At 37.6% G+C, this 15,912-nt stretch overlaps 1 protein-coding gene across 1 annotated transcript; it reads right to left on the minus strand.

The window, feature by feature from the left end:
- Positions 1-6,348: 6,348 nt before the first annotated feature.
- Positions 6,349-15,838, minus strand: LIG4 (DNA ligase 4). Its single transcript, XM_075199992.1, has 3 exons — positions 15,733-15,838; positions 11,265-11,332; positions 6,349-9,470 (listed from the first exon to the last, which is right to left on the minus strand). The coding sequence occupies exon 3, from the start codon at positions 9,460-9,462 to the stop codon at positions 6,727-6,729; it is 2,736 nt and encodes a 911-aa protein (XP_075056093.1). The 5' UTR covers positions 9,463-9,470; positions 11,265-11,332; positions 15,733-15,838; the 3' UTR covers positions 6,349-6,726.
- Positions 15,839-15,912: the final 74 nt, after the last annotated feature.

Raw genomic sequence — 15,912 nt, forward strand, 5'->3', positions numbered from 1 at the left:
TTTGGCAGCAATAACAGCTTCCACTGGTCGTGGAAGGCTTCCTACAAGATGTTGGAGTGTTTATGTGTGAATTTCTGCCCATTCATTCTGTACAGCATTTATAAGGTCAGGCACTGATGTTGGACAAAAAGGCCTGGCTCGCAATCTCCATTCCAGTTCATTCCAAAGGTATTCGATGGGGTTGAGGTCAGGGCTCTGCGTGGACCAGTCAAGTTCTTCCACACCAAACTCATCAAACCATGTCTTTATAGTCCTTGATTTGTACACTGGGGCACAGAAATGTTGGAATAGCAGAAAACAGCCCATATCATTATCCTTCCTCCACCAATCTCCCACCTCCACAATCTTCACAGCTGGCATAATGCAGTCGGGCGGGTAACGTTATCTCAGAATCCGCAAAACCAAGACTCGCCCATCTGACTCCCAGAGAAGAGTTATCAGTCATTCCACAGAACCCGTTTTCCACTGCTCCAGTCCAGTGTGCTTTACACCACTCCATCCGACGCTTGACATTGGTGATGTGAGGCTTGCATGCAGATGCTCGGCCATGGAAACCCATTCCATTAAACTTCTGCCACATATTTTTTGTGTTTACATTAATGCCAGTAAAAGTTCCAAACTCATCAACTAATCAGCAGAGCGTTAGCGACTCTTATGCCTTAGCTGTCGTTGACACCGCTCTTTGACTTTATGTGATCTTTTACTTCATTGCTGAGTTGCCGTTGTTCCTAAACGCTTCCACTTTTTAATAATATTACTTACAGTTGACAGTGGAATATCCAGCAAGGATGAAATTTCACGAACCGTCTTATTGCAAAGGTGGCATACTATCACAGTACCACGCTTGACGGACACTGAGCTCTTCAGAACGACCCATTTTGTATCACAAATGTTTGTAAATGGAGACTGCATGGTTTTTGCGTCTCTACGCGACTGCGTGCTTGATTTTATACACCTCTTGCAATGGGTCTGATTGAAACACATCAATTCAATAATTAACAGATGTGGCCAAATACTTCTGTCCATATAGTGTATTTTCCAACGGCCTTATGAAAAAGCTACATATCCATATATATATATATATATATATATATATATATATATATATATATATATATATATATGTGTGTGTATTTACTTATTATGAACTGTATTGCTATTTTAAATGTTCATGGATGTTTAAAGTTATTTATTTTGAAAACCCTTGTGTGATTTGACTAAGATGGAGGCACTGCACTACTATTGAAGAGAGAACGTTTAAACCACCCATAGACAGGACACACTCATTGGTACACCTACTCTCAGGCGCAGTCCCTGCACTGTCCATACGTGCCAGGGACGTATGCCTGCCTCCAGTGTCGAGCCACACCCCATTGCCTAGCACTTCCGCATTCTGGCTGACGCTACGCGCGCATGTGCCATGAACTCGCCTCCCATTTCAAGGCAACAGGATGTTTCGCTCTTCTATATGTCGGCGGGCAGGTGATTCTCTACCTATCAGGGGCTACCCTCCTATATATAAAGCCCCTCCTTACCTCAGTCTGGTGCCAGAGTATTGGTTCACCAGCTCCAGCGTTCCTGTCGAAATATCATAAAACAGCGCTGAGTGAAATTTCGGAAATGTCTCTGTCAATATCAAACAGCATGGATTGATGAAAAAATAACAATTTATTTAACTAATGCATACAATAAATGTATAATACATAAAATCAAAAATGACCAGCTGATCACATTAAAAAATGTAACAGATAATATCAATGCTCCAAAGTGGTCTGTAAGGGAGTATAAAGATTATTAATGACCACTATGTCACTCCTCCAATGCCTCCCGTGTTCACCGAGCTGATAATAAATGGAACACATATTTAGGGAAATCTGTAAAGCAGGTGTGACTGCTAGATCGAGAGTGTTCGTAGTACTAAGTCCGTGGAACCTCTGAGTGAACCATAAATTCGGATAAATCAGACAAGTTGTAAATGGTCTCCAAAGTAAGTATCTACGAACAGAAATAATAATACACTTCCTCCAGTGGTGGATACACCGAAAAATGGAGACGATCAAGTCTCTAATCAATCACTGTTAAATCTCCAAATGACATGAATAGATCAATCTCTCAATGTGGAGAGATAAAACTTCATCCGGTATAACCAGCAAGTGTACCAAATACCGTTACAAGATGAATCCACGAGATCGATCCTAATCAGTCAGTCTGACTAACAGTTGACCACCGGATGGTCTGGACTCAGATCTCCCAATGTCTCCCGATGACGGGCCACTTCTCAAATGTAATGATTATCCCAGAACCGGATAGTGAGATGATAATCGTAGCTAGCAGCACACCACTCGATCTCCACTTCAAAAAATGAATCGATTCAACTGGTCACGTGACCTGACGCGTTTCATCACCAGTTGGTGATTTCATCAGAGGTACTACAGTGTTCCTGTCTCCTGTTCCTGCTATTGTTGCATTTGGCTCTGTATCCTGGCTTGTTCCCGACTATTCTCCTGTCTTGCGAATTGGTACTTCTTGCAAATCTGGATTCTGACCTCTGGCTTGCCTCGGACCATTCTCCCGGATTATCCTTTTGTATTGTACTATCGTTTGGAATCCGACCCGGACTGCACAACCATTCCTGTTCTCTATCCACTGCACTGGTAACTAACTTGGAGACCTGCACACTTCACTCAGCCAAGTCCCTGAATACCAGGGGTGCGTTAGACTCCATGCCTCCCTGTTTAGTTGCGCCAATACCAGTCAGTGACGCCCACAGAGTCTATAACTGCCCACTGTAGTGGACATGAAGTGTTTATGCTGGGCCCTGAGCTGTTATGTAGAGTACAGGTCAATTTATGTCAGACACATAATTATGATTCATAAAGGGCAGAGAGAGTACTCACAATGGTAAAGGTACAGAAGCATCATAAAACATGGCTGAACATTTGGTCATGATGACAATCTGATGATCAGAAGGTCCTTCTATGTACTGAAAACTAGGAGCTGAAAAGGGTATTCAGAGACTGGGTAACTGAAAATTAGACTAATTAGAGATTGGAAAATTGGAGGTTACTCTCGCTTACGCTTAGAAATGGAACTTGTCCCTCAGAAACAGATATCATACATAACAAAGAAAGATGGCATTCACACTCAAACTGTAACCAAAGTAGCAGATCAGTTCCATCAATTATTGTGACAAGGTTGTATTTCTTAATGCAAAGTTTAGTTTAAAATAAGTGCAGGAAGCAATGTCCTTGCCAACTGGCAAGTCCGCTGGCTAATGGGTCCCCATTGTGTTAGCAGAAGTTGTTTTCTGACCTTGCTTCATTACTACTATAGAGATTTTCCGGTCCCTTAGACGATGTGCGGTTTTCCATTATCCACAAGAATCAGAAGGTCCAAAAATATAAAGTGGGCCTCCATCCCTGCACAATACTCTCATATGAAACCTGTTAAGTAACTACTATGATCCAACCAATGTCTTGTTGTTATAGAAACAGCAGCATGGTGGCTGTAACAAACTTGGATTTTTAAGCACACTTGATTTAACTGTATGCTCCATTCCAGTAAAACAAAGCGATGTTCTCCCATAATTACCTTCAGACGTCCTCCTTACATGCCGTATTGCAGGGATATGGCTGGAATCAGAGTCTAAGCATGCACACATGGTAATTAGAATACTCATTAGTGAGCAGCAGGTTCTACCGCTCCATTTTCTGCTCCCAGCACCAAAATCCTCCCTTGCGTCTAAGGTGGCAGAGGTCAACTGTAAAAGGTATCATCTATAGATAGCAGATGTGCTCAAACTCAGTCTTCAAGAGCTACCAACAGTTCTTCTTTTCAGAATTTCTTTAATCATGCATAGATAAGTTAATCTATTTTAACGAGTCAATAGCTATCCCATGTGTTTCTACAGATAAAAATCCTGAAAACACAACCTGTTTGTAACTCTTGAGACTTACATACAGGTTGCTCTGATATACAGCATGTTATAACATAGTGTAACACTGCAGCTCCTTGAACAAGTGTCCTGGGACTATAAGACTCAGGCACACTCCACTAACTGGGCACCCCAAGTGGGTTTCTTCAAGATTCTGCAACGAGATCATCTTTAATACAGTAATGTTATAGAATGCTATGTCAGGGAATGTAAAAAACAATTGGGAACAATTTGAAAAAATTCCAAACTGATGAAATGGAGATTGTCTGTGATAGTCTGGTTCCAGTGTAGGAAGCAGACAGAAGACTAGTACCCATCGTACTCCACATAGGTCAAGTGCATGTGGACACAGATCCTGCTCTGACAAAGAGGGCCAGGTGCCCTTGAAATTAATCAGTTTGACGGAACTAATTTTAATTGGACAATCTGCTACAATCTTCACAATCATCATGATCAACATTTATTTATATAGCGCCAACAAATTCTGTAACGCGTTACAATTGGGAACAAGCAGTAATAAAACAATACTGGGTAATACATACAGAGAGGTAAGAGGGCCCTGCTCACAAGTTTACAATGAACCTCAGTTACAACTGGTCAGTGTGATCAAGATGTTTGTATTAACAACCCCCACATGCACAGTGCCTGACTGAAGCGAAGTGAGGGGAAATCGCTATAGAGGATGCGAATACTAAAACATACTGTGTAAGGTTATAGTAGTAACCTTTTGAAAGAAAAAAATTCCTTTGCTGCAAACCCCCTTACAATTCATGCTTTCTCCTCTCACACTACTTGTATACAAGCAACAGATAGAGGAAAGGATGCCCCTGGCATCACATACCATGCAGCACAATATCGCTGATTGGTTGTGAGCAGGGTATTCCGTAATCACTGGATGTGTTCACAGCCTATCAATGACGCAGAGCAGTAGCATGGTGAGTTACACAGGACGATTCTCACCTTAACACGTGGCAAGGGAAGAGCAGAAAGAATTAAAGGAGAGAGTTATGGGAGAATTACATACTTAGGGATGGGTTGTGGTGGGGGATAATTCAATTACAGGGAAGGGTTAACAATAAATGAATTACAGGGAAGGGGAAAACAGCATATATGTATATGTCACGGCTAATATCATAAGTTATCGAAAGTTGATATTATTAGGTTAATCTCAACAATAGTTGATTTTCTGACATTATCACTGTACATTGCAGATAGAAAATAAAGATACAGTGAGAGCTTGTGCTCAATGGTAAATATAAAGACCAAAAAACACAAAAACAAAATTAGGAAGCCAGAACATAAATATTTTACTATGATGTATATTGACTATATTTTACCAATAATTTTTTTTTACCTTACATTTTTATGCAACTGTATTAAATTATTCAATAAGTACTAATGGAGGTTATAATTTGTACTGTTGTAATGTATTATTCAATTATTCATTGGTGTATTTTTCCTACTTGAGTGATTTCACTTTTTTTGAAAAAAAATGGTTTAGGTTTCCATTAGTTCTTTTGATACATCTGTCAAGTGACCCACCATTACGTATTAATTGCGGTGACCACAAATTCAGTGTTCTCCCCAGCACCTATTTCCCGGGTGGTCCATTGGGCTGTTTCTATTATGGTAGAATAAACCATTGTTTTCTCCCATTATAAAAGGCACTATGTGACCACTTTAGCCAGCAGTGTGTGTTAGACCACTGACCACCAGTCCTGGCAGGTGTGGGCAATGAGCTCCAACGTTTTTCATTATTATTGCAAAAGTATTTCAACTGTCCCCACGCAGCAGCTTGTTAATGCCACCCGGCTGCCAAAATTTTCTTGGGAGAACACTGAAGTCAAACGATTCAATCAGCTTTTCTCTCAGTTATCATAAAACATTTAATACAACACAGTTCAACGGGTAAGATAAAATACATATTAACTATTCACAATGACAGTTTATTAGTGTTCCTAGAAATATGCTTCCTTTTATGCTAGGAATTGACTCTTAGGGGGGAATTCAATTTGCTGTGATGTTCTGCTGCACACTTTTATGGTTACTACGGTAAAAATCTCCGCCTCATTTTCCTTGCACCTCTATGGGGCATTGAAATCTCCGCCGCAAAGTGTCTCCAGAATGCCCACGAGACACTTGGATAATTGAATTCCTTCTTTTGTGTTAGATGCATCACTACAAGATATTCCCAAGCAGACCATAACAGATATCCTAGTTGTGGGAGGTTGCTAGAGAGCCAAGAATTACAACGTTATTGCACCTGGAGATACATGTCCACTGCCACTGCATGCACAGCCCAAATGCAAAACTGCGCATGCGTCAACTTGGGAGTGTTCGGCCATAACAACCAGTCTCAGGAGCAAGAACTCCCTCATTCACAATATACATAAAAAACACACAGGCAAGAGATACACAGAGTAATATATAGCTTTATTAAATAGACCATGATTAAAATAAAGAAGATAAAAAGCATATCATAAAACAGAATCATGTTAAAAATTTTCAAAGCATTTTTGTTCACATCTAAGAGCTGCAATTATAGTCCTATTTAACTTAAGAAGAAAAGCAGAGTTCACTAGGGTTTATTTCTTCTATCATTTTTCTTATTTTATGCTTACCCTTGACATTTAAAAACAATTTTACATATGAGCAATAAAATCTGAATATGAAACAAAAAAATTTAAAATATATTTCTCAAGCATGATCATAAAATAATATTTAAAGGTAAAACATTTTCATTCTATACATTATGATACAGTACAATGTAGTATTAAAACATTTGATCACAGTTACATTAAATAGCTATGTTCCATCTCTAACTTTTCATTCTTTAGTGAATCAAATACCCATAAAACTGAAACTATTTTAAATTTTCTTTCAAAGCTCCTCCTTATAATTTTAATTTCTGCTAAACGAGACAAGTCATCCCCTACAACTACATGAGATACCCCTTCTTCAAGATGGCTCACTACTTTTGCTCCATGAAAACGTAGCTCCAGTGCTCTGATACTTAAACTGGAAGTTTGAATTTTAGTGCTTGGGTCATTGATTTTTGTAAAAACGTCTACATATACAACACACTGACGGAATATGCTGTGAGAATTGTTATCCCATGAATAGCGTTGTCCAAGGTCAGCAATCATGTCCGCATGTATTTTTTCTTTGATGTCAGGCATTCTGGTAAAAAGGTCCTTCAGCTCACTCGCATTAGTATCTGTGACATAACTGTCACCGTAGCGGTCATATTCATAAGCAAAACGTTCTTTGGTGGATGGACACATATGAATCATATGGTGAGGTTGCCAAGGTACGAAAGTTTTCATTTCAAAGCACTCAAGAAGCCAAGGTGCTCTAACAACATCATACTTATTTGATGAGATAATGTTTTTAACTCTAACATTTGTAGCTCCTACAATAACACAATAGGTGTCTTGCCCAGGATTCTGCACTACTACGCCACCACATGAAGCGATCATACTCTCTAGATCAGCCTTTGGATGTTCACCTGTTCCACTCATCACACAAAACTCAACATCTTCAAACATAGTTGACTGTTTTGAGATGCTTGTAAGATCAGGTGCTTTCAGATGTGAAACCACCCCTATTACTTTCCTAATCTTAGGAGCGGTTTTTCGTTTTTTTTCTTGTGGTTCTTCATTAATATCCACGTGCTTTGAAGCCAGTTTCCCAGAAGCTTTTTCTCTAAATTGGTCCAAGTCATCAAGCGTCATGCAGTCATACCATTCCTTATCGTCTCTAATCTTCTCAATTCGGGGGAAACGGAGAGTACAGTTTGTTCTGTACATATCACTATGCACAATCTCTGCAGCCTTTATTTGAACAATGACAGAGTTACAAGGTTGGATAAAAACTTCAGGCTTTTCAGTCCCACACAAAATATTGTTAGGTGGATCTCTTTTTCGATAAGGAATCCAGTGGGGAGCCAATTTTAAACCAAGGTCATACAACTCCTTCATAGTATAACCAGAGCCAACACGACAGAAGGAATGAAAGACTGATGGCTTCTCCCCAGGTGCTGGTGTCTCTGCCACTGCACATAAGAAGTGGGACATCATGCTACCACGTAGTCCCTTGCCCCAATAGCCTCCAATAATTAGAAGATCCAATTCATCCATCAGGCCATTTACATATTCAGGTTTAAGCTTTAACCACCCTTCTCCACGTTTATCTGGCTTATAGATAGACATTGGGTCTTTAACCATAATTCCTTCTTCCCGCTTATCTATTGCTTCATTTAGTGCATCCACAACATTTTTCTTGGTACTGGCTTCTGTTTTATGAACAATGTGAATTCTTCCTGGAATTGGGGTAAATATATCACGAAGGATATTGTACCTTTTTGTAAGTGATTCATGAGCTAACTTCTGATTATTAAACATCAAAATATCAAACACACAGTAACATGTCTGGAGGTCAGAATCATCAACCATTCGCTTTATATCAAACTTGTTACCTTTCTGCATGAATGTTTGAGTATTTGGATTATAAGCCATCATCTCGCCATCTAAAATGCAGTTTTGCATATCAATGCAAAATACGTTATGAATAAAAGGAGTTAAGGAACCTTCAAGGGGAGAGGCTCCAAACTGCTGGGTGTAGTCAAATCCATTCCGGGAAAAATATTTATACACGTCACCATCTTTGTGCATCTGCATTCTCTCGCCATCAAGTTTTGTTTCAATGTAAAAGCTTTGGTGGTTCATCTGTTTTTCTATATGCTGAATGTTAGCGATTGCAGCAAGCATTGGTTTGAAAGCAGAAAACATGGAAATGGAAACATCACCGAGACACACGTTGGGGTCATGTAGCTGTATACACACTTTCTCTAGATTTGTATTGACGTTGTATAGCTCCGCAGCATCATTGTGAAAGATGGAAAAAACAGTTTGCTGGCTAAAGCCAAGTTTCATGTCCTTTATAATCATTCTTATAAGCCACTTTTGTTCCAGAGCAGTGGTGTTCGCAATCAAATAAAGTAGGCTTTTCTCTATGAGATCCTTCTTTCTAGCTGCATTGTTGTTTGCAATTGAATCTAAATGTTCATTTACATCCTGTATGGACAAGCTTCCTTCTTTTCGGCATCGTGACTTGAGGACAAAGAATGCAATTGCAGCAAAATCTCCAGCATCAGTATTCGAGCCGGTTGGGGTTCTATAATTTAAAAGCTTTAAAGCATCTTTGCCTTCTTTAGGCAATCCCAGAACTTTGATATATAGTTTAGCGAGCATGGTCTCTTTAATTCCATAAGCCATCCGCTCTCTTTCCAGTTGTGGGAGGATAAGTCGCATAGCTGGGTAGAAAGAGTCTGTAGTTTTAGACTGACTTTTATGAAGAGCATCATGGAATTTCCTCCATGAGTCAACAAACTGCTTAAAAATATTTATTTTATCCGGTCGTTTCTTGCATTTTTGAATCCTTTCTAAAGTACTGCATAGATCTGCAAATGGGACTTCTGATGCTACCGTTCTTTTGGCCACAGAATTTAAGGAATGTGCAGCAGACATCAGGACTTCTGTAATAAAACAAATTGACAAGCTTTTGAAATGTCTTTGAATTTGTATAATGTAAACATTAAGGAAGGTTTGTATAAAAATATTATTGTTACAGTTTCTGATTGCACAGTCCACAATTGAGTATTTAACCATTGTTTCTTAGCTATTGTCTTCACACAGAGACCTGCTGTAAGTGTAATTAAGGTGCAAATTGTCTGACAAGTCAGGGATATATATTGAACACACTAATATACAAATATATCCTAAAAGGTGTTCCCTTATTTTGATGCCTAACATGTTCAATTTATCATAGTTTAGAAAAAGTTTTAGGGGGATATTTTGTTGTGTATTTTTACTTTTTTTTTTCTTCTTAGTCCCAGTAGCTCTCATTCCTGTAAAGGGAACCTGATGATCATGTATTGTGTGGAAGTAGAACATCTTTGCTACATAGTATGGTATTGTATGCTGTGCAGCCAAAATCAAGGCAAGTTCCAAGGTGTTACTTTACTATTAAGCAAACTTTGGTACCTTGGAACACAAGCACTAAAGTGTTTTATTTGTGGGGTTCCCCAAGGCTGTGTTTTCGGGCCATCAATGTTTACCATATTTATAAATACCATACTCTTAAGTCTAAAAATCAGCTTCTTTACACATGTATGCAGAGGACACCAACTTATATGTACACAACACATTTTATTCTGACTTTAAAATGTACTGCAATCTCTAGTAGAATAATGGTTAATTGAAAACAAACTCTGACAAAACAGTGTGCATGTTATTTGGGACAAAGGCTAGACTTGAAAAATGTATTATGCCTGATCTGCTGATTAGAGCAAACTTACACTAATCTGACATCATTTTCCAGATATACATATTTGGGTTTATAGAAAAATCCTACATTTTATTTGGTATGCACATAGACACCCTGATATTGATTCTATTCTTAAGCATTCTAAACTGAGCTCTAACTCTGATGACTAGAAAACACATACAATTGTTAATAGGCTAATGCCTATTATAGACTATGAGGATGCAGCTTATGGTACTGTTCCTCAAATTTACCTAGACAAGCTTTATACACTTTCAGCTCAATGTGCTGTTTTATTTTGCTGTGTAACTACAAAACCCACCATCGTGACATGTTATCAGATCTAGGCTGGTTTTCCCTAGAGTCCAAATGTAGAGTATATTTTGCCTGTTTATCAATAACTTTCTGGACAAATTACCCAAACACTGGGACAGACATCTTACCCCATCCATTTACAGCACTTATCAACTCAGATCTACTTCCAGAAGTCTGTCAATGAAATGTGCAACTATTGCATAGTGTTTTGGTCAAGTCCAAACCTATAGTGATAGTTCCACTGCATTCCGCTATTAATTATTTCTACTGATTTTGTAACAAATAAATGATAATAATAATAATTTTGATTTGTAGGAGATATTTAGAATACATATATGTTGACTTTATATTGACAAATGAGCCAATTTCTTATATTTCTGATAGGACATAGACAAAGGGTATTTAATGATATGTTTAATCACATAATTAACTGATAAAATACATAGCATGTGAATTTGTTTCTATAGAGACTACAGCACTGTTTCCCCTTCAACTTTTTTGTTGATTTTTAATTGGGGTTTAGCAATAACCCCTTGGAATACCAGTAATGTCTCATGATATTAAAGAAAAGGTTTTTCTAATTCAATTAGTTTTCCCTGCTTATACAGCACTATGAAATATGTTGGCACTATGCAAGTAAAATATAATAATAATACTACAAACCAATAAAATGGCAATGAAAATTCCTCACTTGATCTGGCTGGAGTCCTGCAGATGACAATACGTGGATCACAAGAACAAGCACTCGGAGTTTATAGCCTGGAGATACAAAATTACATGTTATAACCTGGTTGGCATATTGATAACACAATGACAGCAGGTTGGAGTCTTAAACAAGGTCATCCCATATCAATCAGAGCAAGCTTATTATCACCAACAAAGGACATATATAAAAACTGGCAGGGGATTTCAAGCAGCAAGTTTAGGACACAGTAGGGTTTTCTTTGATATATGTGACTTTTTTCCATGTCAGCATCTTGATTTAAAGGATTAATACACCTTTAGTGGACGTTCTATAAATGAATACCTTTTTTTTTAAAAAAAAAAAATGTCCTACCTTTTATTTTTTCTAATCTCTGAAGCAGCATTCAAACATCGTTCCTATGAACTGCCCCTGCTGCCATATCATATAATTTTCCAGATACCAACAGATTTCACTTCTCCAGCAGTAAAGGCTATTGCCACTGTGATACCATGCATATTATAAATTACCTAAATAGCCAGGTTTATAGAATTCAAAACAAAGTGTTTCAGAATCTGTCCATGCATGCAAAGGCAGTAGCAAAGGTTTTCAAAACAATAACCTTTAACAGTTCAAATTATGACAAGTATTAGTAAACTAACTACTGAAAGATCTGAAGCAAGGTGGATGTATGGTTAACTGATTCAAATGTACACTTAAGGCAAGGCTGGAGAAATGCCAGATTGCCAATGAGCTTAACAAATTACTGCTGTACCTAACTTTTATAGAGTACTTTCTACCGATGGCAATAGATGTACATCTTCCCTACTTTCTTAAAATATTTTGTTTGCTCTTTCTGATAGATTCAATTTCCCGCAAACTTCATTATCTCTGGTAAAGAGAGGACAGGGACAAGGGGGCATATGAATATTTTGCCCAGGGACCCCTTAGGTCTTGGCACAGTACTGCTTTTGGGTATACATGAAAGTAACAACATTTATTTTTTTTTAACATACACACACAAAATCCTAAAATATATACACGATCAATGAAAAAAGCACCCAGCAGTTTCAGATGTGAAATCACAACCAGCCAATCAGAAGTGGTTAACAAGTGCTCGTGACCATAATCAGCATGTGTTTGCACTAGCGCAAGCAGGCACTAGTGTGGATGTGTGCAGCTGTCATTTTTGTGGCCATGCATAGTGCAAATTCACACAATTTATGCTACACAAACGCACATACATACATGCAACTTTGCATTAGTTCCAATATGTTCTTGGTTTTGAATTTTTTTTTAATGTTATAGTGATAGTTATGATAGTTATGTTTAAATATAGCTTCAAGAGAAAAGTTATTAATTATGTCTAAAGTATGGCACAGTAGTCCATTGTACTGCTGGAATTAAAGATAAGGTTTAATAAAAATGATATTTATGTTTAAGATTAGTTCAGCAATGCATTTTTTTTTAAATACCTAGTTTTGATTATACAGTACTATGTGCTGTTTTACAATGCCAAAGTGTACTTTGTAAGTGTATGACTTCCTTTTAGCCAGTAGATGTCACTCTTGTTATTGCAGTCTATATAAAGCATTTGGCCAAAGCTATGTCAGTAACAGGTTTTTTTTATAAAACTAAAAAAATACTTTTTGCTAATTTTTCATGCACAGCAGTGGTGGTTCACTTGTTTTAGTTTATGTAACAGGCAACTTTTTTTTACTTGTCCTAAACTGAATAATTACATGTAGTTTATATTTATGTTTATATTTTTGTCTCAGTGTCCTAACATTAACAGCAGGTATCATTAATAAACCAACAAGTTATGTTGTAAAGCCTTGCATTTGGTTTAAAACGAGTGTTAGAAGCATGTCTCTAAGCTTCCCTGCAGCATAGAGCACTATGTACATAGCGAGGGCTTCATTATATTTTACAGATCATGTAAATTTTGACATTGCTTACAGCATTAATGAAGTGATTCATACTCTTGTCAGAAAATGTTTGTACTCAGGTCCATTTGCTTATATTATTTTTGTACCATCAGCATTAAACTGCATTTAAAGGCAGTTGAGAATATGAGTATGAGGTCTTAAAAAGCTGCTTTAGAGACGCAGAGGGGGTATTTATCAACATAATGCAAAAGTACAAATGTGCAGTAATGAGACATTAGCTTTAATTCTTTAGCATGCACTAGACTGATTAAAGTTCATTACTGTCCATGTGCATAGCCCCAAGTACTCAGAATAAACAACAAATCACTAAAAGGAGAAAAAAAACATTATTTTAATGCTTAATTTTTTGTATTGCATCGATTATAGGACACTACAATTAGGCCGCATAAACAAGAAAGTTCATATTAAGCATTTAAACATCGTTCTTAAAGTCTATAAAAATGTGCATTCTCAATGCATTACGTCAATGTTGAATTGCCTGCAGCATTCACAAGCATTATCGGGTTATAAATCACAACCGAGTTCTATTTGAGTGCTCATTGTCATAGGCAAACCAAGGGAAGTTTCCTAGTGCCTGGAAACCCCACTTCAAGCCTGGGGCACTGTATAATTGAGGTAGTTGAACCCTGCCCCCGCTTCACGCGGCTGTGCTTGAAAAGGGAGAGCTGCATGCACCTAACAGTAGTGCACTCAGCATTGCCTATGTATATTATGGGGATAGGAAAAGTTGGAGAGCAGCCAAGCACTGTGTAAAATTATAGCCACGCCCCCATGCATGCTGTTCATGCCCACTGGCGGCATGGTGTGGAAACCCCCCCTCTACAAATCCTGCTTTTGCCCGATTGTATAAGCACATTGTACAATGTGTTGAAGAGAACTTTTAAAAACATGCTTCTAAAAGGTATCTTAAATATAAAGACAAAGTACAAGGCAAAGGCACATAACAGAAATACATATTTTCATGCTAACTCAAAAACTGCATCATTTCACCTAATTGATTAAAAATAGCAATCACCAGAGATTAGGATGAATCTGACATCAAAAACATGGCAGGGTCCAAGTAAAAATTCTAAATAAAAGTATTTCTGTATATTCATAGTTAGCATAGATTGTAAGATGTGCATTTTGCAAGAACAAGACACTATTGAATTTAATAGCTTTAAAATATTATGTATCGCCAAACTGAATAGTATATATGAAGTATTTGGTTTTTACATAATTAAATGTGTCAGCCATGCAATGTTTCACTCCCCTGCAGCAGGTTTTCAAATTTTCTGACTAAGCAAAATTTCGGACCCAGCCTTGAAGAGTTGCTGCCCAGAAAGGCAGCCTGTTGATAGGTGGATTTATACGCATAGTAAGTCAAATGACTGTATTTTCAGATTTTTTTTATCCCATCCGGAATAGTATTTTACCTTCATGGTAATTTTACAGAGCTGCTGAATTGGTGGCACTATATAAATAAATGATGATTATGATGATAGAACCATTAACTATTATAACGTGGAAGTAATACATAAATAAAACACATAGGGTAAATACACATAAATATTGTGAACAGTGGAAACATTTCAAATATGTTCATGTCTAGAGCCAACTAACAAAAGAAGAGATCTAAACTCAAACTAATATTGAACTTCAATTGATTCAAATAATGATCCAATACAGAAGCACCATGCTAATGGTAAACTAGGCAGAAGTTGGACATTTTAAGAGCGGTAATTTCTTACGATAGAATATGTAAAGGATTATTTTGGCAAGTGTCAAAGTCGAACATAAATAATGGAGACAAATGGATTATGTTATAATTGTTAGCAATCATTAATAACTTAAGTTGTAATCTGCAAAGTAAGATACAATCCATTGTTTTTTGATTGTTATCCTTAATTTACAGTCGGTTTCTAAACACTAATCTTTGTTGATCCAATATATTTATTGTTTAATTATAACGGAAAAAAAAAATCACTTACTAATCACTTGTTACCTATACCACAGATTCTCCCCCCATTCCACCCCCTAGCCCTCAATTTGAACCAAATGAACTTAAAATATTCATTTAGTGTGCCCCTTTCAGCATTGCACCCTAGGCGGTCGCCTCTATTGCCCAGCCCTAATTACAGCCTAATGCAAACATGGTATAGATCAGATGTAATGTGTCTCTCTAGCTGTTGTAGAACTAGATGTCCAAGCATACCATTCTGAGGCTTGTAATTCCACTAAGCCTGGAATAAGTCTAATAAAGACACCAACACCTAACTTCAAACATTGTGGCAAGTCATATACAACAACAGTCGTACATGTATGTAGATTATGTAGATGTTACGATAAAACAGCAGAGAACCAGATTTGATAAAACAACTCTTCCAGCTCCTGTGAATCTAATGCATAAAAATCACATTTCAGGCATGTCCAGACTCGTCTCCTCTCTCTGGGTAGTAACTACCACACTGCACCTTACCGCCGCTAGTCAGGGCAGGTGTTACAGAGGAGTTGTATTATACTGCCATCTCCCCTCTTCCGGCTCTCACCTTATTTCTAGTCTCCAGCGTCATTTAGGAATGAAGAACTGTCATGAAGAACTGTCAGAAACGTAATCACCAAGTGCCATTACAGACCTCCTCCAACTATACTTTTTAGTCGTTTCACGTCACAGACGTGCGACATTTTTGAATTATTAAGAGGCACAGAAATGGAAATTGTCTTATAAT

The sequence above is a fragment of the Mixophyes fleayi genome, chromosome 2, assembly GCF_038048845.1.
Source record: "Mixophyes fleayi isolate aMixFle1 chromosome 2, aMixFle1.hap1, whole genome shotgun sequence".
In the NCBI taxonomy this organism is placed as follows: Eukaryota; Metazoa; Chordata; class Amphibia; order Anura; family Limnodynastidae; genus Mixophyes; species Mixophyes fleayi.

Bases quoted from the DNA above. Each gene is read 5' to 3' on its own strand.
- LIG4 (XM_075199992.1), bottom strand. From the start codon at position 9,462: ATGTCTGCTGCACATTCCTTAAATTCTGTGGCCAAAAGAACGGTAGCA.